This window comes from Dermacentor variabilis, chromosome 4, assembly GCF_050947875.1.
Source record: "Dermacentor variabilis isolate Ectoservices chromosome 4, ASM5094787v1, whole genome shotgun sequence".
Taxonomy (NCBI): Eukaryota; Metazoa; Arthropoda; class Arachnida; order Ixodida; family Ixodidae; genus Dermacentor; species Dermacentor variabilis.
The window spans coordinates 170,552,154-170,571,467 of record NC_134571.1 but is presented as its reverse complement, the minus strand read 5'-3'; the positions used below and the strand labels follow the sequence as shown (position 1 = coordinate 170,571,467).

The 19,314-nt window shown below is 47.8% G+C and overlaps 1 protein-coding gene across 1 annotated transcript in view; it reads left to right on the top strand.

Annotated features, from left to right (window-relative positions):
- Nucleotides 1-19,314, top strand: part of LOC142579940 (high-affinity choline transporter 1-like) — a 36,852-nt gene continuing 17,538 nt past the window's right edge. The window contains exons 1-7 of the mRNA XM_075690620.1: nt 1-320; nt 2,516-2,623; nt 3,299-3,454; nt 17,069-17,217; nt 17,658-17,807; nt 18,325-18,454; nt 18,970-19,187. Coding sequence (XP_075546735.1) covers nt 128-320; nt 2,516-2,623; nt 3,299-3,454; nt 17,069-17,217; nt 17,658-17,807; nt 18,325-18,454; nt 18,970-19,187 — 1,104 coding nt within the window. The 5' untranslated portion in view covers nt 1-127. The remainder of the gene's footprint in view (nt 321-2,515; nt 2,624-3,298; nt 3,455-17,068; nt 17,218-17,657; nt 17,808-18,324; nt 18,455-18,969; nt 19,188-19,314) is intronic.

The following is a 19,314-nucleotide window of genomic DNA, read 5'->3' as shown; positions in this document are numbered from 1 at the left end:
GCAGAGCCCAGCGTCCGCCATAATTATTTTTGACCGTCGAGCTCGCAGGTCACGCACTCAGCCGCTCCTCCGCCGGCGCCCCTGCCTGTCCCCGAGAGACTGTCCGTCCCCGCGAAACCGAAGCGAGATGGCGATCAACATACCGGGCCTGGTGGCCATCGTATTCTTCTACCTCATCATCCTGGTGGTGGGAATCTGGGCCGGCCGCAAGAACGATGCGCCGCGTCGAAGCACGTTATCAATGAGCATGGGCGAACAATCCAACATCATGCTCGCCGGCAGAAACATCGGTCTGTTCATCGGCGTCTTTACTATGACCGGTAAGCGCCGCTGAGATGGCAGTGAATTTTGATCGTGCGTCGATTTCAGTGTCTCCGTCTACTGGCGCCTGCGGCACACGCGCAGGAGCCCCAAGTCTATAATTACGATAATTGTTGGAGGTACGCGGCAAGTACTACTTTAAGGTGGCGCCAAGAAGTGTGTGTTTCTAAAAAAACTTCCCAACAAAGTGCTTCTCTATAGCGAAACCGTGCTAGAACTTCGATGATGTGACCTGTGCGAGCGCTGAAATTCTGATTGGCTCGTATGCCACTCGTATGCGTCAGAAGGAGACAGGCACCCCCAGCCAATCAGCACTTCAGCAGCAAAAAAAAAAGGACGTGTCCACTAGGCAGAGACATACCCCAGGGGCGCAATCTTCTTACGGTTCGGAGAATGAACCGTTCGCTTGCCCTCGCATGTCTGGTCAGCAAAAGCCCCATTCTGACCAATCGCAGGACTAAAACGGCCCGCTTTCCGCACCATTATAATATTGCACCCCTAACGTTAAGAACGAAAGAGCAGATATGGCACACCTGGCGGCGGTGTTAAGAAATCAGTCCTTGCCTGGGTGCTCGGATTAGCGATGGTAGTTTTGCTCATACGTCTTACCTTTTCTTCCTCGCGTAAAAGGAACCATGTCGTCTATAGCAACATTGCGATTGTTTGATATAGTTGAAGAGACATAACGATACCATAATGTTCAAAATCGCAATGAGACGGCTGCGAGGTCATTTCTTCACAGGGGCAATTTCAGAGCGCCCGGTACCATGAAATTAAACCTGATGACATTAAATATTGTGTCAAATCTACATTAGAAGTGACAGATGAACTCCCGTTAGAATTCCATGTATGCACTGAAGGGCAGAAGTGTGAGGAACAATTTACCTGCCACTCTGATTCCAGGGAGCATTAGTATAACTTCCACAGCTCTTGGCACTTCTGCAATTGCTTCGCAATTTATTTAGAAGTGCTTTACCTGACACAGCATATTCATAACTAGCTTAATTGCTAAGGCGCAGTGACTTTTCTTCTCTTGGCGCTTTGCTGGTAACCTTAATTGGTGCTCTCAGCTGGCGTGTTAGTTTTCAGAGCTGGCCACAAAATCCCATTAAAGTGTCTTCCGTTCTTCAACCACTCATATATACTATAAACAAGGACTGTCATTGGAATGTGGTCATAAGTATTGTACTGTGGCTGGCACTGCCGGATACGGCGGTGCTGCGAATGCTACTCGATGGAACGAGCCGATAAATTGTTGCTGTGCTTAGACGTAGTGATCACTGTCTACTACCAGGACGCGTATTCACAAGGTAAATGGTTCTTAAAGGCTAGTGCAATTTCTCAGAACAGGCGCTGGCCAATCTAGATGACCACAGCGCCCGCAAGTGCGACAGTCTAATTTGGTTGCACACAGTTCATATATGGGAAGCGACAAGATTTGCTCATTTAGGCTCGCGTTCCGCGGGGCGCAACCTATATTCACCGCTGAAGTGGCTCACTGGCGATAGAAATGGACGCTCGAGGCTCATTCCTTCCGTCGCGCCACCACCTGCTGTCCCGCTATGGTCGGCTCATTCGAAGCTTGCGGGGAGAGGGTTAGAGGGGTTTCGAGAGCTGAGCATTGATGGTGCGTCAACTTTGTCATTTTTGCAGCGAAACGCACTCGAGTGCGTTTGGCTGCAAGAACAACAAAGTGGACGCACCATCAATGCTCTGTTCAAGCGGCTCAAGTGGTTCAAGCTGTTCAAGCCAGGGTAGATCGTTTTGCCTTCCACTGCCAGCATAAACGTTGTCTGCTCGCGCAGCTATATAGGTGTACTACAGCATTCCTGCGGAGCATGCTGCTGTGTGCATGCACTGGTCCGAGCCGAACAGACAGTAAAAGTCAGGCTAACGTTAGGGTGGTGTTCCATTCTGCCCAGCAGCAGTTGTCGTGCGTGCTATGTCTTGCTAACACGTAGCACCCGCGTCACGTGGTGCGTAGTGTCCGAGCCGTTAAAGCACAACCCTTGGCATCGCTGTCAATGCATCGCCCTTCGGGTGGAACTGAAATTTCAATGGCGTGTTTCCGTATCGCGAGAAAGAGGTGCCGGGGTGATAAGCTTCTAAAGTGGTATGCGGTATAATGTGAGCCTACACCTGCAGTGTTGGCATAGAATGGGTTATGACAGTTGAGCCTTTCTCGTCTCTTCAGCGACCTGGGTTGGAGGCGGTTATATCAATGGTACCGCCGAAGTGATCTACATCAGCGGGCTCGCCTGGTGCCAGGCTCCCTTCGGATACGCACTCAGCCTGCTCATCGGTGAGTTAAGCTGATCGGGTAGTTCGGTTTGCAGTAGGGCGCAATCGGGGACCTCATCGTCACGTCAGTTTGAAGCTTGACGAATGAATAGTGACACAAGTACGTTGTTCGCAAAATATCAAATGCAATATGTATTTTTGTTCACTACTGTAGGTATTCACATAAAATCACATGTGTACAAATGCAGACGCACACAATATAATCACGAGCGCATGTACACACATAAAGAAACACTTAACACGCACGCGCACGATGTGACGTGCACTTGTCGCATATTTTAATAATAACAAATACTTTTCCATGCAACACTACGGACTTCAACAAGGAGATACAAAGAAGCAGGGAAAGGCCTGTCACCGCGGCCCTGAACTTTTTGTGGCACTCGAACAAGAAGCTTGGCGGAGGTCACGTGGTGGCCCCCTACTTCCTTGAGTATTTACCGTGACACAGTACATTGTAAATATGATTAAATGTATGGATTCTAATGCCTCAAAGATCAGTTACGGCGAAAGAAATCTAGAGCCTCGATTTGCTTACTGCGCACAATCAGTGCATATATTATAGGGTTCAAAATTCGAACACGACAGCTTTCCCGAGAAACACATATGCAAGAACAAGCACCAACATGGCGCTAGAAGCGCATTACGTTTCAGGTGCTCCTTATGCTCTGCGCAGGCGGATACCTGTTCGCAGTCAAGATGAGGAAGGCCGGCTACAAGACAATGCTGGACCCTTTCCAGCAGCACTTCGGCGCCCGCATGGGCTGCTTGCTCTTCCTGCCGGCCCTTTGCGGCGAAGTGTTCTGGTCGGCCGCCATCCTCGCCGCCCTCGGTAAGATGGCGCCGGTCGGTGATGTCACGGCGCTCTTTGTAGATGCTTGCGTAGACTAGTTACAACTTGCTCGGTTTGCCATCATTGTAAGAGAAATATATTTGGTACTGGCATGGGAAATTTAGGCTGTATTCAATCACGACCTGGAACTCGCGACCTGCACAGATATCCGGTTTCTATGGGAGCAGCTTGCGCCCACTTTCGTCCAAACGACGGCCGTAGGTGGCGCTTTTATAACCTGTTCGCAAGGAAACGCTGATAAAAGCATTGGAGGCAGTCATAACAAATAAGCCAATTCCGCGCAGCTGGAAACAGAGTAAAATGAATTTGAATTATAAAGGGAAAGGTGATAAGAACATAAAATCCTTCCGACCAATTACGATAACATCAGTTATATATAGGCTGGCGCTGCAGGCGGTGAAATTAAAAATGCAGTCATGGGTAGAAAGTAATAGAATACTCGGAGAACTTCAGAACGGGTTCAGAAGTTCAGATGATAGCCTGTTCGTGCTTACCCAGTGCATAGAAATTGCTAAGGCGGAAAATAGACGTCTGTATTTAGCCTTCCTGGACATAAGTGGTGCATACGACAATGTGAACAGGGAACTCCTGTGGAACATATTAAAAGCTGAAGGTATCGGTAATGAGGTAATTGATTTGCTACAGGAACTATATCGAGAAAATAATGTTGAAATGACATGGGAAGGAATTAAGAGCACGACAACTGTCGAGGTTCACAAAGGATTAAGGCAAGGTTGTCCTCTATCACCGCTGCTGTTCATGCTTTATATGATAAGCATGGAAAGAAGGTTACAACAAAGCAATCTAGGGTATAATCTGTCGTACAGATTAGGCGAAAAGGTTGTTGAGCAACGACTACCGGGTTTAATGTATGCGGACGATATTGTGCTGTTAGCAGATAGCCAGGAAGATTTGCAAACTCTGGTTAATTACTGTGGGGACGAAGGAGACAGTTTAGCTTTCAGTTATAGTGCAGCTAAGTCCGGTGGGATGTTTTTCAACGATACAACTGATCAGGAGCTTACAATACAAGGCCATGAAATACCCCGAGTGGCCGAATACAAATATCTCGGGGTATGGATAAACAAAGGGCAGATGTACACGGAGAAGCACGAACAGTCTCTCATAGCAAAAGGGCGAAGAGATGCCGGGATAATGAAACATAAGGCATTGTGGGGGTACAACAGGTTTGAGGTACTGAGAGGCATTTGGAAGGGAGTAATGGTGCCGTGGCTTACTTTCGGGAATGCGGTCCTGTGTTTAAGGGCAGAGGTTCAGTCGAGACTGAAGTAAATCAGAGAGCTGTGGGAAGGTTAGCACTAGGTGCCCATGGGAAAACCACAAACGAAGCAGTACAGGGAGATAGGGGCTGGGCATCGTTCGAAGCACGGGAAGCTCAGAGTAAAATCCTATACGAAAAACGTCTGTGGAAATTGGACGATAACAGGTGGGCAGCTAAGGTGTTTAAATACCTATACAGAAAGAGCGTTGACTCACAATGGCGGAAAAGAACTAGGAAGCTAACCAGTAAGTATGCCAGACACGAGGACGAAGAAAGACAGAGCATTAAACGACAGGTTAAAAATGCGGAAGGTAAAAATTGGATAAATTCAATGGAAAAGAAGCATAGTGTGGAACTATATCGATACTGGAAACAGCAGATCAGGAAGGAAGCGTTTTATGATAACTCAAGAGGCAGTGCCCTATTCTTTGAAGCTAGATCAGGATGTCTTAGAACGCGGAGCTATAAAAAGAAATTTAACGAAGAAGAAGACACATGTACTGTGTGTGGTAAATATGTAGAAACAATGGAACACCTCATACTAAAATGTGATGGTAGCAATCCCGATGTCGATGCGGCCAGAGTCACCCTTCCTGAGGCCCTAGGGTTCAGAGATAATGATAGTCATGTAAATAAATATGCGGTGAAAATTAGCAAAAGGCGATAGGAGGATTGGTGGCTCAAAAGCAGAGAGTGACATAAGGTTAAAAGGGTAGGAAGTCGTATTTAAAGAAAATCGAGAAATTCAATAACACACAACACAGATAAAAATAAAAGGCAAAATAAAAATCTGAGCATGGTGGCAACTGCCATCGCCCCGTTTCAAAGGGGACGCTCCTACCTTCCATCCATCCATCCATCCGTCTGCTACGCGGTGGGTGGCTGTGCGGCGTTGTAATTAGTTAGGCAGTTGTTGTGTTGTAACGAACTGCTTCTCTAGTTCATGATTTTTGCTAACACAGTGACAGTGATGTCACAAGGCTTTGATCGGTCACTTGGCTCCAAAAGTTGAGTGCCCGAACCTAAAAAATGTCGGAGCGTATAGTCCGCTGCTCTCTAAAATAGCGTTAAATAGCCGCTCCTAGTGCCTTTTTCAAGCAGAATATTATAAATCACATTGTGTGTAGAGTTCGCCACGAACACAAGTTTCATTGTACACGTTGTAAAATTCGCTTCTGCGCTCTTTAGAAACTTGAAGCCACCGTAATGTTCGACGACAGAACGATTACCCTTCATTTTAACTCTTAAAAGTTGTCCGTGAATGGGTCACGAGTTCAAAAATTGAATTACGTACACAGCTTCACTGTGTACGTATCTTAAGCTGCCGCCATACCAGGCAGAAAAGCTAGCTTTACAGTTTGAAAAGAGTTCCGTGACACGATTTAATTAAGGCCTGCAGTGCAGCACGTTTTAAAGCACTGGGATCGCTTAATTTTTTGCAAGCTTTCTACTGAGCTAGACATCCAACGATATTAGAAACAAGATATGCTCACCTTCCCTTGAAACAGAATCGATCAGCCTATTGCACATATCGGGCGGAGGACTTACTCCGTGAATACTTTTACTATACTTTTACCAGGTCATCTGCCTTTAACTACGGCACACAGCAGTAAATCCTAATGTCAATTACGACATTAGGCTGTCAGTAATCAACTAAAGAAAGCTAGATTATCCTATGAATCTTTTTAAACAATTTTTCCAGTCTCTTGAGGAGGCAAGGAAATGGAAATTTATGCCGTCGATCTAGCATTGCAGCGGCCACCTATGCTCGTTGTTCACATTTCTTGCACCGCTCCTCCTCTTCTAGTTTCACTATTCAAACGCAAAGCATTCGCAAATATGTCTTCTTTTGTACATTTGTGAATTTATTCATTTACCGCCAATACAAGCGCTTTGTGCCTGCCGAAATGGCAAGACAAGCGCTGAAAGATCGCAGAAGCAGACGACAGCGAACAGGTTATAACTAGCGCCACTACGTTCTTTCCCTAGCGGCAAAAGGGGCGAACTAGACCATGCGTGCTGGAGGAGGGAGATCTGTGCAGGTCTGGAGTTCAGTAGGTCGAGATTCCTAAAACCCCTGCATCTACGCACCACCGCCGCTTTCCTAAGTAGCGACATTTGTTGTGCGACGCCTTTTCCCCTCACACCAAATCCGGTTCCGGTATTTCCGGTTCCGGCGTTTCCGCTTCCTGGAGTTGCGCTGCGGGAATTTGCTCTTTGACTGCTGTGAGCGTTTTGCGCCGCGTTTTCCTCTCACACCAAATCAAGTTCCAGCATTTCCGTTTTTAAAATTTCCGGTTCCGGCGTTTCCGCGTCCTTGAGTTGCGCTGCGGGAATTTTCGCTTTGACTGCTAGTTGACGATGGTGAGACGCCCGCGCTTGCTTAGCAGAGCTGTGGCAGTCACCATAAGAAGAATGCAAAGGGGACAAGGTGTTGTATTCCGCTGAAGAAGTGGTTCGCGGTCGCTGTTTTCCAAATGCTCGAAAAACGGCAGTGGTCTCCAAGCGCCCAGGCACTACATTCCATCGTACCTAAGGGGGTGAGTGGGCGAGGAGCGTGGAGGAGGAGGGCAGGTTGGCGGTACTTAACCTGGTCGGCGGAAACGTGTATGGAGGGGCTTTAGTGATTCCAATGCTCGTTGAAGACGGCTAAGTAGACGGCTAAGTGGACAGCGGCCATCTTAAGTCTCCTTCCACTTTTCGGAATAAAGCCCCTCCATACACGTTTCCGCCGACCAGGTTAAGTACCGCCAACCTGCTCTCCTCCTCCACGCTCCTCTCCCACTCACTCGCTTAGCTTCCGGCGTCAAGCGGAACTTACGTAGCTGCAGCTTCCTGTTCCGAGTGGAAGTGACACTTTGTTTTTTAGCGTTGTTTACTTTCACGCCGCTGAGAGGCTTCAATTGCACGAGCTGCGGTTGAAACTGTGAATGCGATTCCATCCAAGAACCACCGCCTACTGTAACCAGCGATCTGCTCGTGTTCGCTGCTTCGCGTCAACCTGCGACGGGTTGTGGTACGAGCGACAACGTACAGTGGAATGTAGTGCCTGGGCGCTTGGAGACCACTGCCGTTTTTCGTGCGTTTGGAAAACAGCGACCGCGAACTACTACTTCAGCGGAATACAACAGCTTGTCCCCTTTGCATTCTTCTTATGGTGATTGCCACAGCGCTGCTAAGCAGCCGCGGGCATCTCACCATCGTCAACTAGCAGTCAAAGCGAAAATTCCCGCAGCGCAACTCCAGGAAGCGGGAACGCCGGAACCGGAAATTTTGAAACCGGAAATGCCGGAACCGGATTTGGTGTGAGGGGAAAAGGCGTCGCACAACAAAGGCTGTCGCTACTTAGGAAAGCGGCGGTGGTGCGTAGATGCAGGGGTTTTATTCGGGAAGATGTCAAAGTAGACAGCTTCGCAAAAACAGTATCGAAGTCAAAAATGAGGCAGGCTAATTTCCTGTCGAAACAATATGGCGGCTGAGCAGGACGCTTGGAAAGCCGACAGGAAAGTTGTCCGTGCACAAGAAAACGTAGGCACGCTACATCCTACGCCCTTAAAGGGGCATTAAACGTTAATATTAAGTCAACGTGGACTGTTTAAATACCATCCCGGAAACATTGAAACGCTTGTTTCATGCAAAGAAGAGACTTATTTGAAGTGAAAATGCGTTCTGAAGCGTCCGCGTACTTCTAGCGTAGTTCAAATCCCCCGCCCTCCGATCGAGGAGTGCTGACGTCATGGTCTCATAGTGACGTAGCTCCGTCGGTGACAAAACGGCGCCCGCAGACGGCGGTACGGCTTTTCTGCGCAAAACGCAAACGCACGGCCAGAAACGGAGCCAAGACGGAGCCCACAGCAGTGCGAAAACGGAACTATGGTGGCTAGCGGACGGGAAAGCTCGCGACGATAAGCTGGTTCTTTATTTTATGACGCCAACTTTGACGCTCGTTGCAATGGACGACTCTGACGACGACACATTGGCTCGGGATGCTGGGTTTGACTTCAGCGATTTAAGCAATGATGAACGTGACCTACTGCGGAGGGCTCGCGCTGCCGGCGTCGTTGCGTACTGCTACGACGGCAACTGCATGTCATGGCTGTACATATTCGCACATTTGTAGCTTTTGCTTTGTGAAAACCAAATGCCGCCCTCACCGCCCGTCTTCGACCTGCAGATGTTCTTGCGCTTCGGAGAACGCAGGCAAGACCGACGGAACAACGCTGCGGGAAAGCATTGCTTTGAAAGGCACTCCACACGACTTCAGTAAGTCGGCGTTGAACTCGTAATCCTCTGGACGAAAGTGCAGCGAGCACACTTTGCGATTTTTCGGCTCTTTGCCAACGCGCTGTGGCAGCGGTACGGCACTTAACCACTTCGATCGGAGAGATTCACTCGTTGGCACACAGTGATAAGCAACGTTGGATTCGCCGCGGCAACTGCCCTTGGCCAAGTTCCGCGGACCATTCGTGCATCCCACGACATCACATGGACGTGGCGTTCTCGCTTCTTGTTCCAAATGCAAGTTTCGCGAGCCAGCAGAACCAGCGCAGCACGACGCGATAACGAAACAACTGAAACTCCAAAGCGCGCGCGGCGCAGAGTCGAGCGTGCAGAGTCGAGCGAAAACGAAACCTTTCGACCACCCATACTACTGAAGGGTAACGTCAAAATGTTATTTTTTCTTAGAATTGAACAGAAGTAGACAAGTAGCATCTTTTCCCGACTTATAACCTAATGAAATGATCTTTTTAATACGAGTAGTTGAGTACTAGTGACATAAATTATGATGAGGAGCGCCTTCGTCATCGGGCTACTACCGAAATGTCGTTGGAAGGTCTCAAATCGTGTCGTGCATTTACCTCAATTTCTCGGTTACTAAAGCTCTGTTCGCGATTATATTGACGCCTTAGACGTTCTACAGCATTGCTTTATCGCTTTAACTTGAGTTCATAGTAACCTTTAGTGTCCCTTTAATGTAAGCTACATCGCGTTTTTCATTGGCTTGCAGGCGCAAATACTTAAGATACAGAAATAATGGGTGCTTTTCTCAACTTGTTCTTGTCGCCGCGAGGTAACGTCACGTCGCAGAAGCACCTTCCGTGCGTCTTCCAGACGGCTAGAAACTCGTTCGATTAAATGGCCTCAAGGCTTTCTCGGCTGTCACCTTAGCTGCCTACGTAGACTGTCTCCGATGCTGGTCATAATTGGAACACGCTATAAATCTCACTAAATATACTAACAACGAATGGACGGAGCAAACGGAAGCTACGTTCGAAGCACTTCAGATCGATCGAGGCAGACTCCGATGCCACTTGTTCAGATACATGTAAAATGTAGAAATGCTTTTATGAGACAACGCCCGGGCCAATCTGAATGAGATTTGTTCCACTTGATAGAGGAAAGGTAAATTCTAATGACTCTAGGAAGCAAAGTCTTGATTTAGGGCCTGGAATAAAGAAAAAAAAGAGTCAATTTAGCGTACGCTAAAGAGGATGAAGGCAAAAGCGAAGGTTGATTTTTTTCTGCTAGCCTTGTTTTCTTTCTTTCTTTCTTACTTTATCTTTTTTTTTCGCGGCGCTGTGCACTTCTGCTGACGGCGTTGCGCGTGAGCTGTTGTGATTGTCTCGTTTCGCGCAGCGCACGATTGTGCGCGCTATGCACCAGGCCACATGACTAGCGGTATAATTCACTGCTACACGAATAGTAAAGCAGAACAAGTGAATCGCACAGCTTAATCACGCTATCGAACACGGTAGAAAATGGCATAGTTTCGGTGCCTGCGCACGTGACTGCACGACCGTAGGAACAAGCAGACGAAGCGGAAGTAGTGCTTTGGTGCGAAGTAAAAAAAAACAAAAAAAAAACAGGCAGACATCCCATTAGCGTATTTTATTACTTCTCTAAACTTCAGTTCGTCAATTCAAGCACCACATCACACAAGTAACAGATGTTGCCTTGAATAATTCTCGAAGTCACGTGTCACCGCGAGCGACGTCATGTAGGCGCAGGGACACGAGTACGTCACCGTCCGGCTTGCAGCGCGGTCGCCGCGAGAGAAAAGGAAAGCGGCATTGGGATTGACCGATGGATAGTTGCCACATCCAACTTGCGCATCTTGAAGCGCTAGTAATAGTTCAATACGCAGTGAAGTCTGCAAAGGCGTCTAACCAGGCGCAGCAAGGAATGAGCGCGCACTGTCAAGCATGCTTCTGGTCTGACCTTAAGTTTCGCGTAGTTCGAGGCTAGATGGTTGTTCAAAAATAGTCGAAATTAGCGAGACCCGATGACTACGACATCGATATAAGCAGGGTGGCCAAAGCTTTATTTCCTATGCGGGCGGCCATGGCCTATCGTGAGCAGACTGTAGTCGGCTTCTTCCGGAAGTACGTAATTATTATAGAAATTCGAAAGTATCAGATTTTCACTTACTTCAGCCTGTTTATTAAAGTGCGTCAATAAATATATACGATGACAGTATGAAGAAGTGCGTTGATCCAAATACTCTTCTTGATTGATGTCAGCCGTAGAGTTTTTCACTATACTACCTATCGGAAAATCTGGCGCTGCTGCTCTGTGGTATGGATGGGAATGCCGGTATATTGTGACTTCAGCTTGGTATCGTCCTCAGAGAGCCAGGACACCACGAAGACGCGCCTGGCAAGCACCGTTCCCTCTGTTACAACGATTCATTTTCTACTAAATCAGCATGTAAAAAGCTGTTTTAGCCTTATTATTACAAAAAACATGTTTTGTTTAACTATGAGAACTTGTTATTGCATGTATAATTATATGAAACGTAAAAAGTATCCGCGAGCCGCTAAAGTTGGAGGACAGACGACAAGATTCGCGCTCGCTTTGGAACAGTTTGTCGTCTGTTCTTTCTTTTCTTCGCTTGGTTATACATTGTAGGTGAGTAAACTTCAGTGCAAGATGTAATATACGTGAATGGAAACATTTTATAAGGATCTTACTTTAAGAAAGCGCTATTTGTGTAACCATATCTACATTTTAGACGAAGCCTCTTACAACACCAGCCAACACAAGCCTCGCAGACACATATACCATCATTCTCATGACGGCACAGCGCCTCTTAGGAACCTCCCATAGACGGTAGCGCCAGATTTCCCTCTAGTGTTATAGCGAGAAACTCTATGATGTCAGCTATGGGCCAATAGCAGTTGCATATGGGAGTGCGCTATATCAAGAAATAAAGCGTCGAGAAAAGAATGAGGAGCACGCTTATGTTCATAAGTAAAACACTTGCTTGGGCAAGTTGGTTCATGCTTGAAGTAGTAAAGTCAAGGCGCAGAAGACCAGGACTCAAGAAGAACACAAACGACAGGACCGGCGCAACAATATGTTATGTTCAATGTGTTATGTTCATAAGAGAACGTTTGAGAGAAAGATGATTTCGCGCTCCGTTTGCGAGCTGCACGCGCCGCGCACGACTGAAAAATTTGGCTGAGATGTTTAGACCAGTGTATGCTATCCACGCACTGTGTTTTCTCACCAAGGCCGAGGGTTGGTTCAGGATCCCTTTGGAGGTGTGCTGGCTGAAAGTGTTTTTCGAGCCTTTATTGCTCCTTTGGATAGCCGTCGATCCAGTCATTGCACTAGAAAACCTCAGTTCTCTGAGAGTGCGACAAATAATTTCTTTATCTGCGACGAGTACGAAACGGACGCCAAAAGCAGCATCGCCTGGGACGGGTAAAGGTGACCTGTCACGTCACCGAAACTTGTCTCGTTGCACCACATATTACTGCCACTATGGCCAAGCTGCCAAAAGCTGAGTCGATTCAGCAATCGACGGGGCAGGAGCGGAGATAGTGCCCCCCCCCCCCCCACTTTTGTTTCCAAATTTTGCCGCTTTCGGCTAAGCGGTCATTGTACGGCCTTCAAGAACCTCACCCCGCCACTTCTGCTTTCGAAGCGATGATCGCTTTCGGCGATAACACCTCGTCGGCGACTGTGTCGCCGTCAGGCGGGAACTGATTGGCTGGTTGAAGAAAATCTGGTGAGCTCCTTAGCTGGTTGTGCCCTACGTCACGCAAAGGCGATCGCCGCAGAGGAAATCCTCTGATGAGTCTCCTTTTTCACGTCCGCACCTACGCTGCGCTTTAGCCGCGTTTGGAACGGATCGTACAAAATGTGGTGTAATTTATCATTTGTGCTGCTGTCGAGAAATCGAGACTTCGTACCGCAGTTATGCAGTGAAACGATAATTAAAAAAAGGAAAAAAAGCACAATACAAAGCTTTTTGGGTCAGTACTCCCTTTATGGCCAATAGTAAATTTTGTCTACGCTGAAAATTGCTACGCTCCCTCTAACGAGCGTTCTACCGCAATATTTTTTCAAATTAGTTCATTATTAGCAGCGATAGAAATATTTGAAGCGTCGCAAACCCATGATTTCAGGAGGCGCGCTTCACTGTCACAATGGACGCTCTCTCCACTTCCCCGTCTATCCTCCGCAAGCAAAATTCCTTCCCCGTGTTCTCCCGTACCGGAGCCGGAGGACCGCGTCACCTACGCGTCACTGAGCCCCGCCTTTTTCTTTCTCGTGTTTTTGCTGCGCGGAGGGCTTCCGGTTACAGTCCTTCGCCCGAGCCCACGAGCTGTTGCGTTTGCGCTTGTTTCGTTCCGCTCTGTGCATGAGCTTCCAAGCTGTGCGCGATACACCTGCGTTGTTGCCTGGCCGCTGCTGTGAACTGGATCCGTCAGTGTGTGCACATTTGGAGAGGCTGGCCCGCTTCACAGATGTTTGCCGCGAGACGCGGCGTCATTGTGCCGCTGGCACCTGACTAGCAGTATTATAAATCAGTGCTACACGAATACTAGACAGACACAAGCGGTTCACAGAACTTGATCGTGCGCTGGAACATGCAGAAAACGGCACACTTTCGTTACCTGTGCGTGCGACTGCACGACGTGGGAACAACAAGCAGACGAAACAGAAGTGCATCTCTTTTTCTAAGGTACGAAGTAAAACAAAAACAAGATAAACAAGCAGACATTCGGTTCGTGTGTTTTATTATTTGCTTAAACTTTAATTCGTCTATTGAAGCAACATCACAAATAAATACTTGCTGTTGCATTTACCAATTTTCAAAGTCACGCGTCACTGTGAGTGACGTCACAGCAGTGCTAACTACGTAGGTTCACTTGTGCGAATGACGTCGACTGGGAGCGCGGCACCCGCGAGGAGAAGCGAGCACGACTTTTGGTTCGAAATTTCAGCCGTTTTCGTGAGGCGTAGCGGTGTAATACTTTGCAGGCACGATTGTAATCGCGCATTGTATGCACCGCTCGTGCCAGCTCATGATGGCCAGACCTGGTGAGAATTTGTCTGCAAAGGAACACTGAAGAGAAAAATGATTTCTTCTGTATTTCAGTAAATCACCCTTCTAAAATGCCAAAATCACCACTCGTACCACGATAAGACGCTTGGTGAGCCAGAAAAAGTGCAATAACAAAACACGGGTGCTGACGCCTCCTTGAAGTTCCCGCAACAGTTCACTGTGATGTCATGGATTTTGACACTGTCTTCTAGCTTGTCTAGGGCATAGTTAATTTTACATTGTGTTCTCATGGAGCCAGAGATTGAACATGGCGAGTTTCGGAAACCTCTGCTGAGCAAAAGTGGCCTGAATATGAAAAAAACACTTTCGTGTCGACACAGTGAGGTACCGCCTTTCGGAATTCGGCCCAAAATTCAAAAACTTCGACCTTCATTATTTTCTTGTAATAATCAACCTATTATTTCGAAATTAACGGCAACAGTGTCTTCAAAAACGTTCTTTCCGTCTAAACTGATTTATTGTTTTAATGTCCTTTGAGCTTTGTACAGACCCTAGAATATTGCATTCAACACCGTAGCTTTTGCGTGAATCGCGTTCTTATGAGGGAAATGTCTACAATTTTGAAAGGTTTCCATGAACACCTACCTGTTCGTCAAATATTGGAGTGGTTGCCGAGAAAACTGATTTCTCTTTTTCTGTGTATTTAAACAGAAGCCCCCGCTTCCTGTTAAAAGCACAGTGCAATCCACTGCCCACATATTTGCAATACGCGGCACCTATATAAGGGTCTGGATGCTCAGACCTCTCGTGGGCCACCAGAAGACTCGCACTTAAGTAATAATGTGTAATTAATTAATCGGAATCTGTTACATTTGTTGATAATATTGCAATTAAAGAATTGCATTTTTTACTTGGTAACGCTCACTGTAATTCACTTAATATTTTCAATGACCAATTACATGTAAATAGTTACTTTACTGACGAGATAAGCTGTAACACGTGACGCAGCTTTAGGAACCTGAATTTGGTGGCAACTGCAGCACACAACGCCCTCGCGGTTGCGCATGCTAAGACGGGCAAGTCCGGGAGCTCAGCATCTTTCTCGTGTTAACGCTCAACCAGGCGTTGTCCGCCGAATCGAACCGGTGCTGGCATGTCTCGATAGCGACTACCACTTGGGACGTTAATGCCACGAAATCGCCTACGGACCATTTGTACAGCTTCTCATTGGTCCAACCGGGGGCGTCTCCTTGAAAGACCAGCAACTATGAAACCATGAAACGCCTACACTTCACAGAGGACCCAGCTGCTGAGTAATGACAGCCTTGCGCGCAAGATGTCCGCACGTTAGAGCACCGACCCAGCGCGCACATTTGATCGATTGTTCATGATCACAGCTGATTCTGAACGAATAATAAGTTCAAACGGAAGTAACGTAAGAAAATTTATTTATTTTGATTATTTCCGTAATTATTTTCGTCTGGCACTAATTGGTCACAGTAATCAATTACATTTTTGAATGAAGCACTTGTGATCAGTTACCTTTTCTGTAACGTGTAAAAGTCTGCCCACACCAGCGTATGCTGTGCGAATTGCGCACAAACGTATACCGTATATATACATTGAGAGGACGACAAAACTCAGAACACAGTGCTCCTCACAGGTATACCGGCAGGAACACAAGCACTGCGTTAATTTTTTAGCAGAATTGTGGCGTAGCGAAAACCGGGCATGACAGAAACAACATGAATCATGCGCACACTTTCAACTAATGCATTTCCAGGAGAAAACAGGCTATATAGAGCAGATGCGCATAAGCATAGCCAAAAGCGAAATCTGAAAAAAATAAATTCGTTACTGCGGATCACAATAGAATGTTCACTTATGCATGTGCACCCCCCCCCCCCTTTTTTTTTTTTTTGGATGAAATATGCCTCTGCCGACTCGCGTGTTATTGCGTCGCAACTTCGTTTTAGAGTTCGAGTCGCTGATAGCGCGGGTTCACAGCCTGCGCCCAAGGTAAACACATTGTTTATATTCTTTTTTTTTTCTTTCGGAAATAAATGTATTGCAAGTATATTGCGTCTAGCGCGTGTAAGTTCTGTCGTCCCTGGTCTGTTGCTGCGCCGAAATTCTGGTGTGTATATATATATATATATATATATATATATATATATATATATATATATGTATATATATATATATGTATATATATGTAAACGAGAATAAAGACAAGAGGGTTAACCGAGGGGCCCGACTTTTATTAGTCATATCATCAGAAGCCAAGAAACACTGACACAGAGGAAAACATAGGGGAAATCTTTAAGCACAAGTAAGGTTGCCCTCGGTCTCAGTGTTTGTTGGCTTCTGATGATATGACTATATATATATATATATATATATATATATATATATATATATATATATATATATATATATATATATATATATACATACACACTAGTCCAACAATGTGTTTGATTGAGCCCTCTTAAAGGCGTGACGGTTTAAGGTCGAGGCATCTGTTTCTATCGTTTCTCCTGGCGGTTGTCGTTACCGTCCACTTATGCCATTGGCGCTTCTGCCTACTATTGCGACATGTTCCACACAAAGCAAAACAGATCATCGTTTATTCGGACACACTCGTTCACGATGTTGAAGACAGTGCCTTCCTTAGCGAGTCACCTCCGCTTTTCTGTGTCTGGTTTCTGGGTTTCTAGCATTTTTCGCTGACCGATCCCGAAGACAGTGCAATCTGAAAACGCGGGCCAGTGCCGAAAGTAGTGTGGTCTAAATTGGGGCGTTTCCATGGGTATCTAGAATAAAACTAAGTACAGTAATAAAAATTAGGCACTCCTACTCACTTCCTACTCTCCCAACTGAGCGCTGAAGCTGTAAGCGCCGTGCGCAGTGACTGTGCCCATTGTCACCCCCAAACTTGCTCAGGAAGACATTGTCTTTGATGGACTTCTAACTGTGTGGTTGAACCGCATTCCAATTATTCACTGCGTAGGCGCCACCGTAGAGGTCATCATGGACTTTGAGCGCACAGAGTCGGTGATCGCGTCGGCGTGCATTGCCCTTTTCTACACTTTCACGGGCGGCCTCTACTCGGTCGCCTACACGGACGTCATCCAGCTCCTTGCCATCTTCTTCGGCCTGGTATGTTGTCCTTTGGTTGTCTTTCCTGCTAAACATTCTCCATAAATGATACTGTGTGTGACGACAGTAAGAGGCATCTGCATAATCTAGGACCTCGTAAGGTCCTAGATGAGGTCCTATATCATGCCTTAAGGCAGGGCGTTCTGGAATTGTTTTCTGACTAACGTGCCTTCAGAAGCCTAAATTTAAGGAGGGAGCTGGTTAACGTTTCGATAGGTGGACCTATACTAGTCGAAGGTGGCCTTGTCATGCTCGGAGGGCTGACAAGGCACCTTTGACAAAGATAAGTCCACTTACTGGAACATTGGCCAGCCTTCCCGAGGCGCTTTTTCCCTGTTTATGTAACTTCAGCACCACAGTCTTCAGTAGTGTAATTGTGCTTTTCTATATTGGTCACATGGCACATGGCTGATGGCGCGTCCTTGCCCTTCGTCGCTCAGTGGCTGTCGGTGCCCTTCGCCATGTTCCACGAGGCAGTGGGCCCGATCTCGTACCCGAGGAACGACTTCGTGGGTAGCGTCGAGTGGAAGGACTTCGGCACCTACTGGGACTCCATGCTCCTCCTCATGATGGGCGGCGTGCCCTGGCAGGTTGGTGGACCCTGTGTCCCGAACCGACTTATCACCGCTCGTGTGGCCACCTCCTTTACGCCGGTTCCAGGCTAGTGCACGTACTACTCTCCTGCGACAACAGGAACACAAATACCCTCTCGCATTCAGCGGAAAATATTGTTGCTGCGTGTACTATTCGCCGCACGTTTTCCAATGGTGCATGGACCTGCGAACCTGAGGCTAATGGCTTTTCTGTAGCGTTCGGTAAAGTCGCCTATCTTTGCAGTGCGTGCTCGAACAATAGTGCGTTAATTGAAGGGGACTCAGTGACGTATAGAAGCTGTGCTAGAGACGTAGACAGGTACAAAAACCTGTTATATCTGGCAATGTCCTGCATGTCTAAGGAACGGTCGAGTGAAGTCCTCGCCTGCTCTAGAGCTGCTTGTGCAACGTGACAATTCACCGACTAAACCAAGTTTCCCTGCTAAAAGCGGCCCGCCGCCTCTCTCCTTAGTACCTGTCGCTCTGCAACACGCTCAACGCGGCGCGCGCGCAGGTCTACTTCCAGCGGGTTCTCTCGAGCCGCACGGCCGAGGGTGCCGAGCTGCTGTCGTACATGGCGGCGTTCGGCTGCCTGTTCATGGCCATCCCACCCGTCGTCATCGGCGCCGTCGCCAAGGCAGCCAGTGAGTGCTGCAGTGCTACGCAGGGGAAAGCAGAGTGCGCGGCCAGTGCCAGCGACTTGTAATTGCCAGAATCACGGAGCAGAAAAGACCCCAAGTGCACTGCACTACAGAATTGGGTCTCATCAACCAGCCCGCCCGGCGCAGTATCAAATACGCTTCAGCTGTCAAGGAAAGCTTGCATGGAGAGGGCATTCTTAACCGATGGACATAGCCTGTAAGGATATGCCGCTCGGTGCCCTACGTGACAGAAAACGCGTGACGATCACAACGAACGGCACGTACCGCGCGTGGGAGAAATAGCAGGCCCCATTGTGCGGGGTTATCGCGGCGGCCGTTTCAAATTCGTCCTTTGCGACGTTACATGAACCTGCCATGCTCAGATGGAATTCGAGACGTTATGCATACGCCGCAGAGAACGGTATTTTCCGTTCCTGATCGGTTCTTGCCCCATGCATGGCTCGCTTTCACCTACGCGTATTCGCACCGCCAACTCTTTTCTGTGCCCTTGCGTGCAGACTTTACGAAAGCGGGCTACACGAAGGCCGTTCCACTGACGGGCGAGGCGACGTCGCTGACGTTGCCGCTGGTCCTGCAGTACCTGACGCCCGGCTTCGTCTCCGCCATGGGGCTGGGCGCCGTCTCCGCGGCGGTGATGTCGTCTTCGGACTCGTCCATTCTCAGCGCGGCCTCCATGTTCGCCTGGAATATCTACAAACTCGGCATCAGGCAGAACGTGCGTGCTCCGCCCGGTCCCTTTGTTTGTTTGTTTTATTTTCTTCTTGGCTAACAGGGGTGCGCTAGCGTGGAGCTTCGTTCTGTAGCCAGTAGTGGAGAACGTCACAGGGCACTGTGGATTTCCT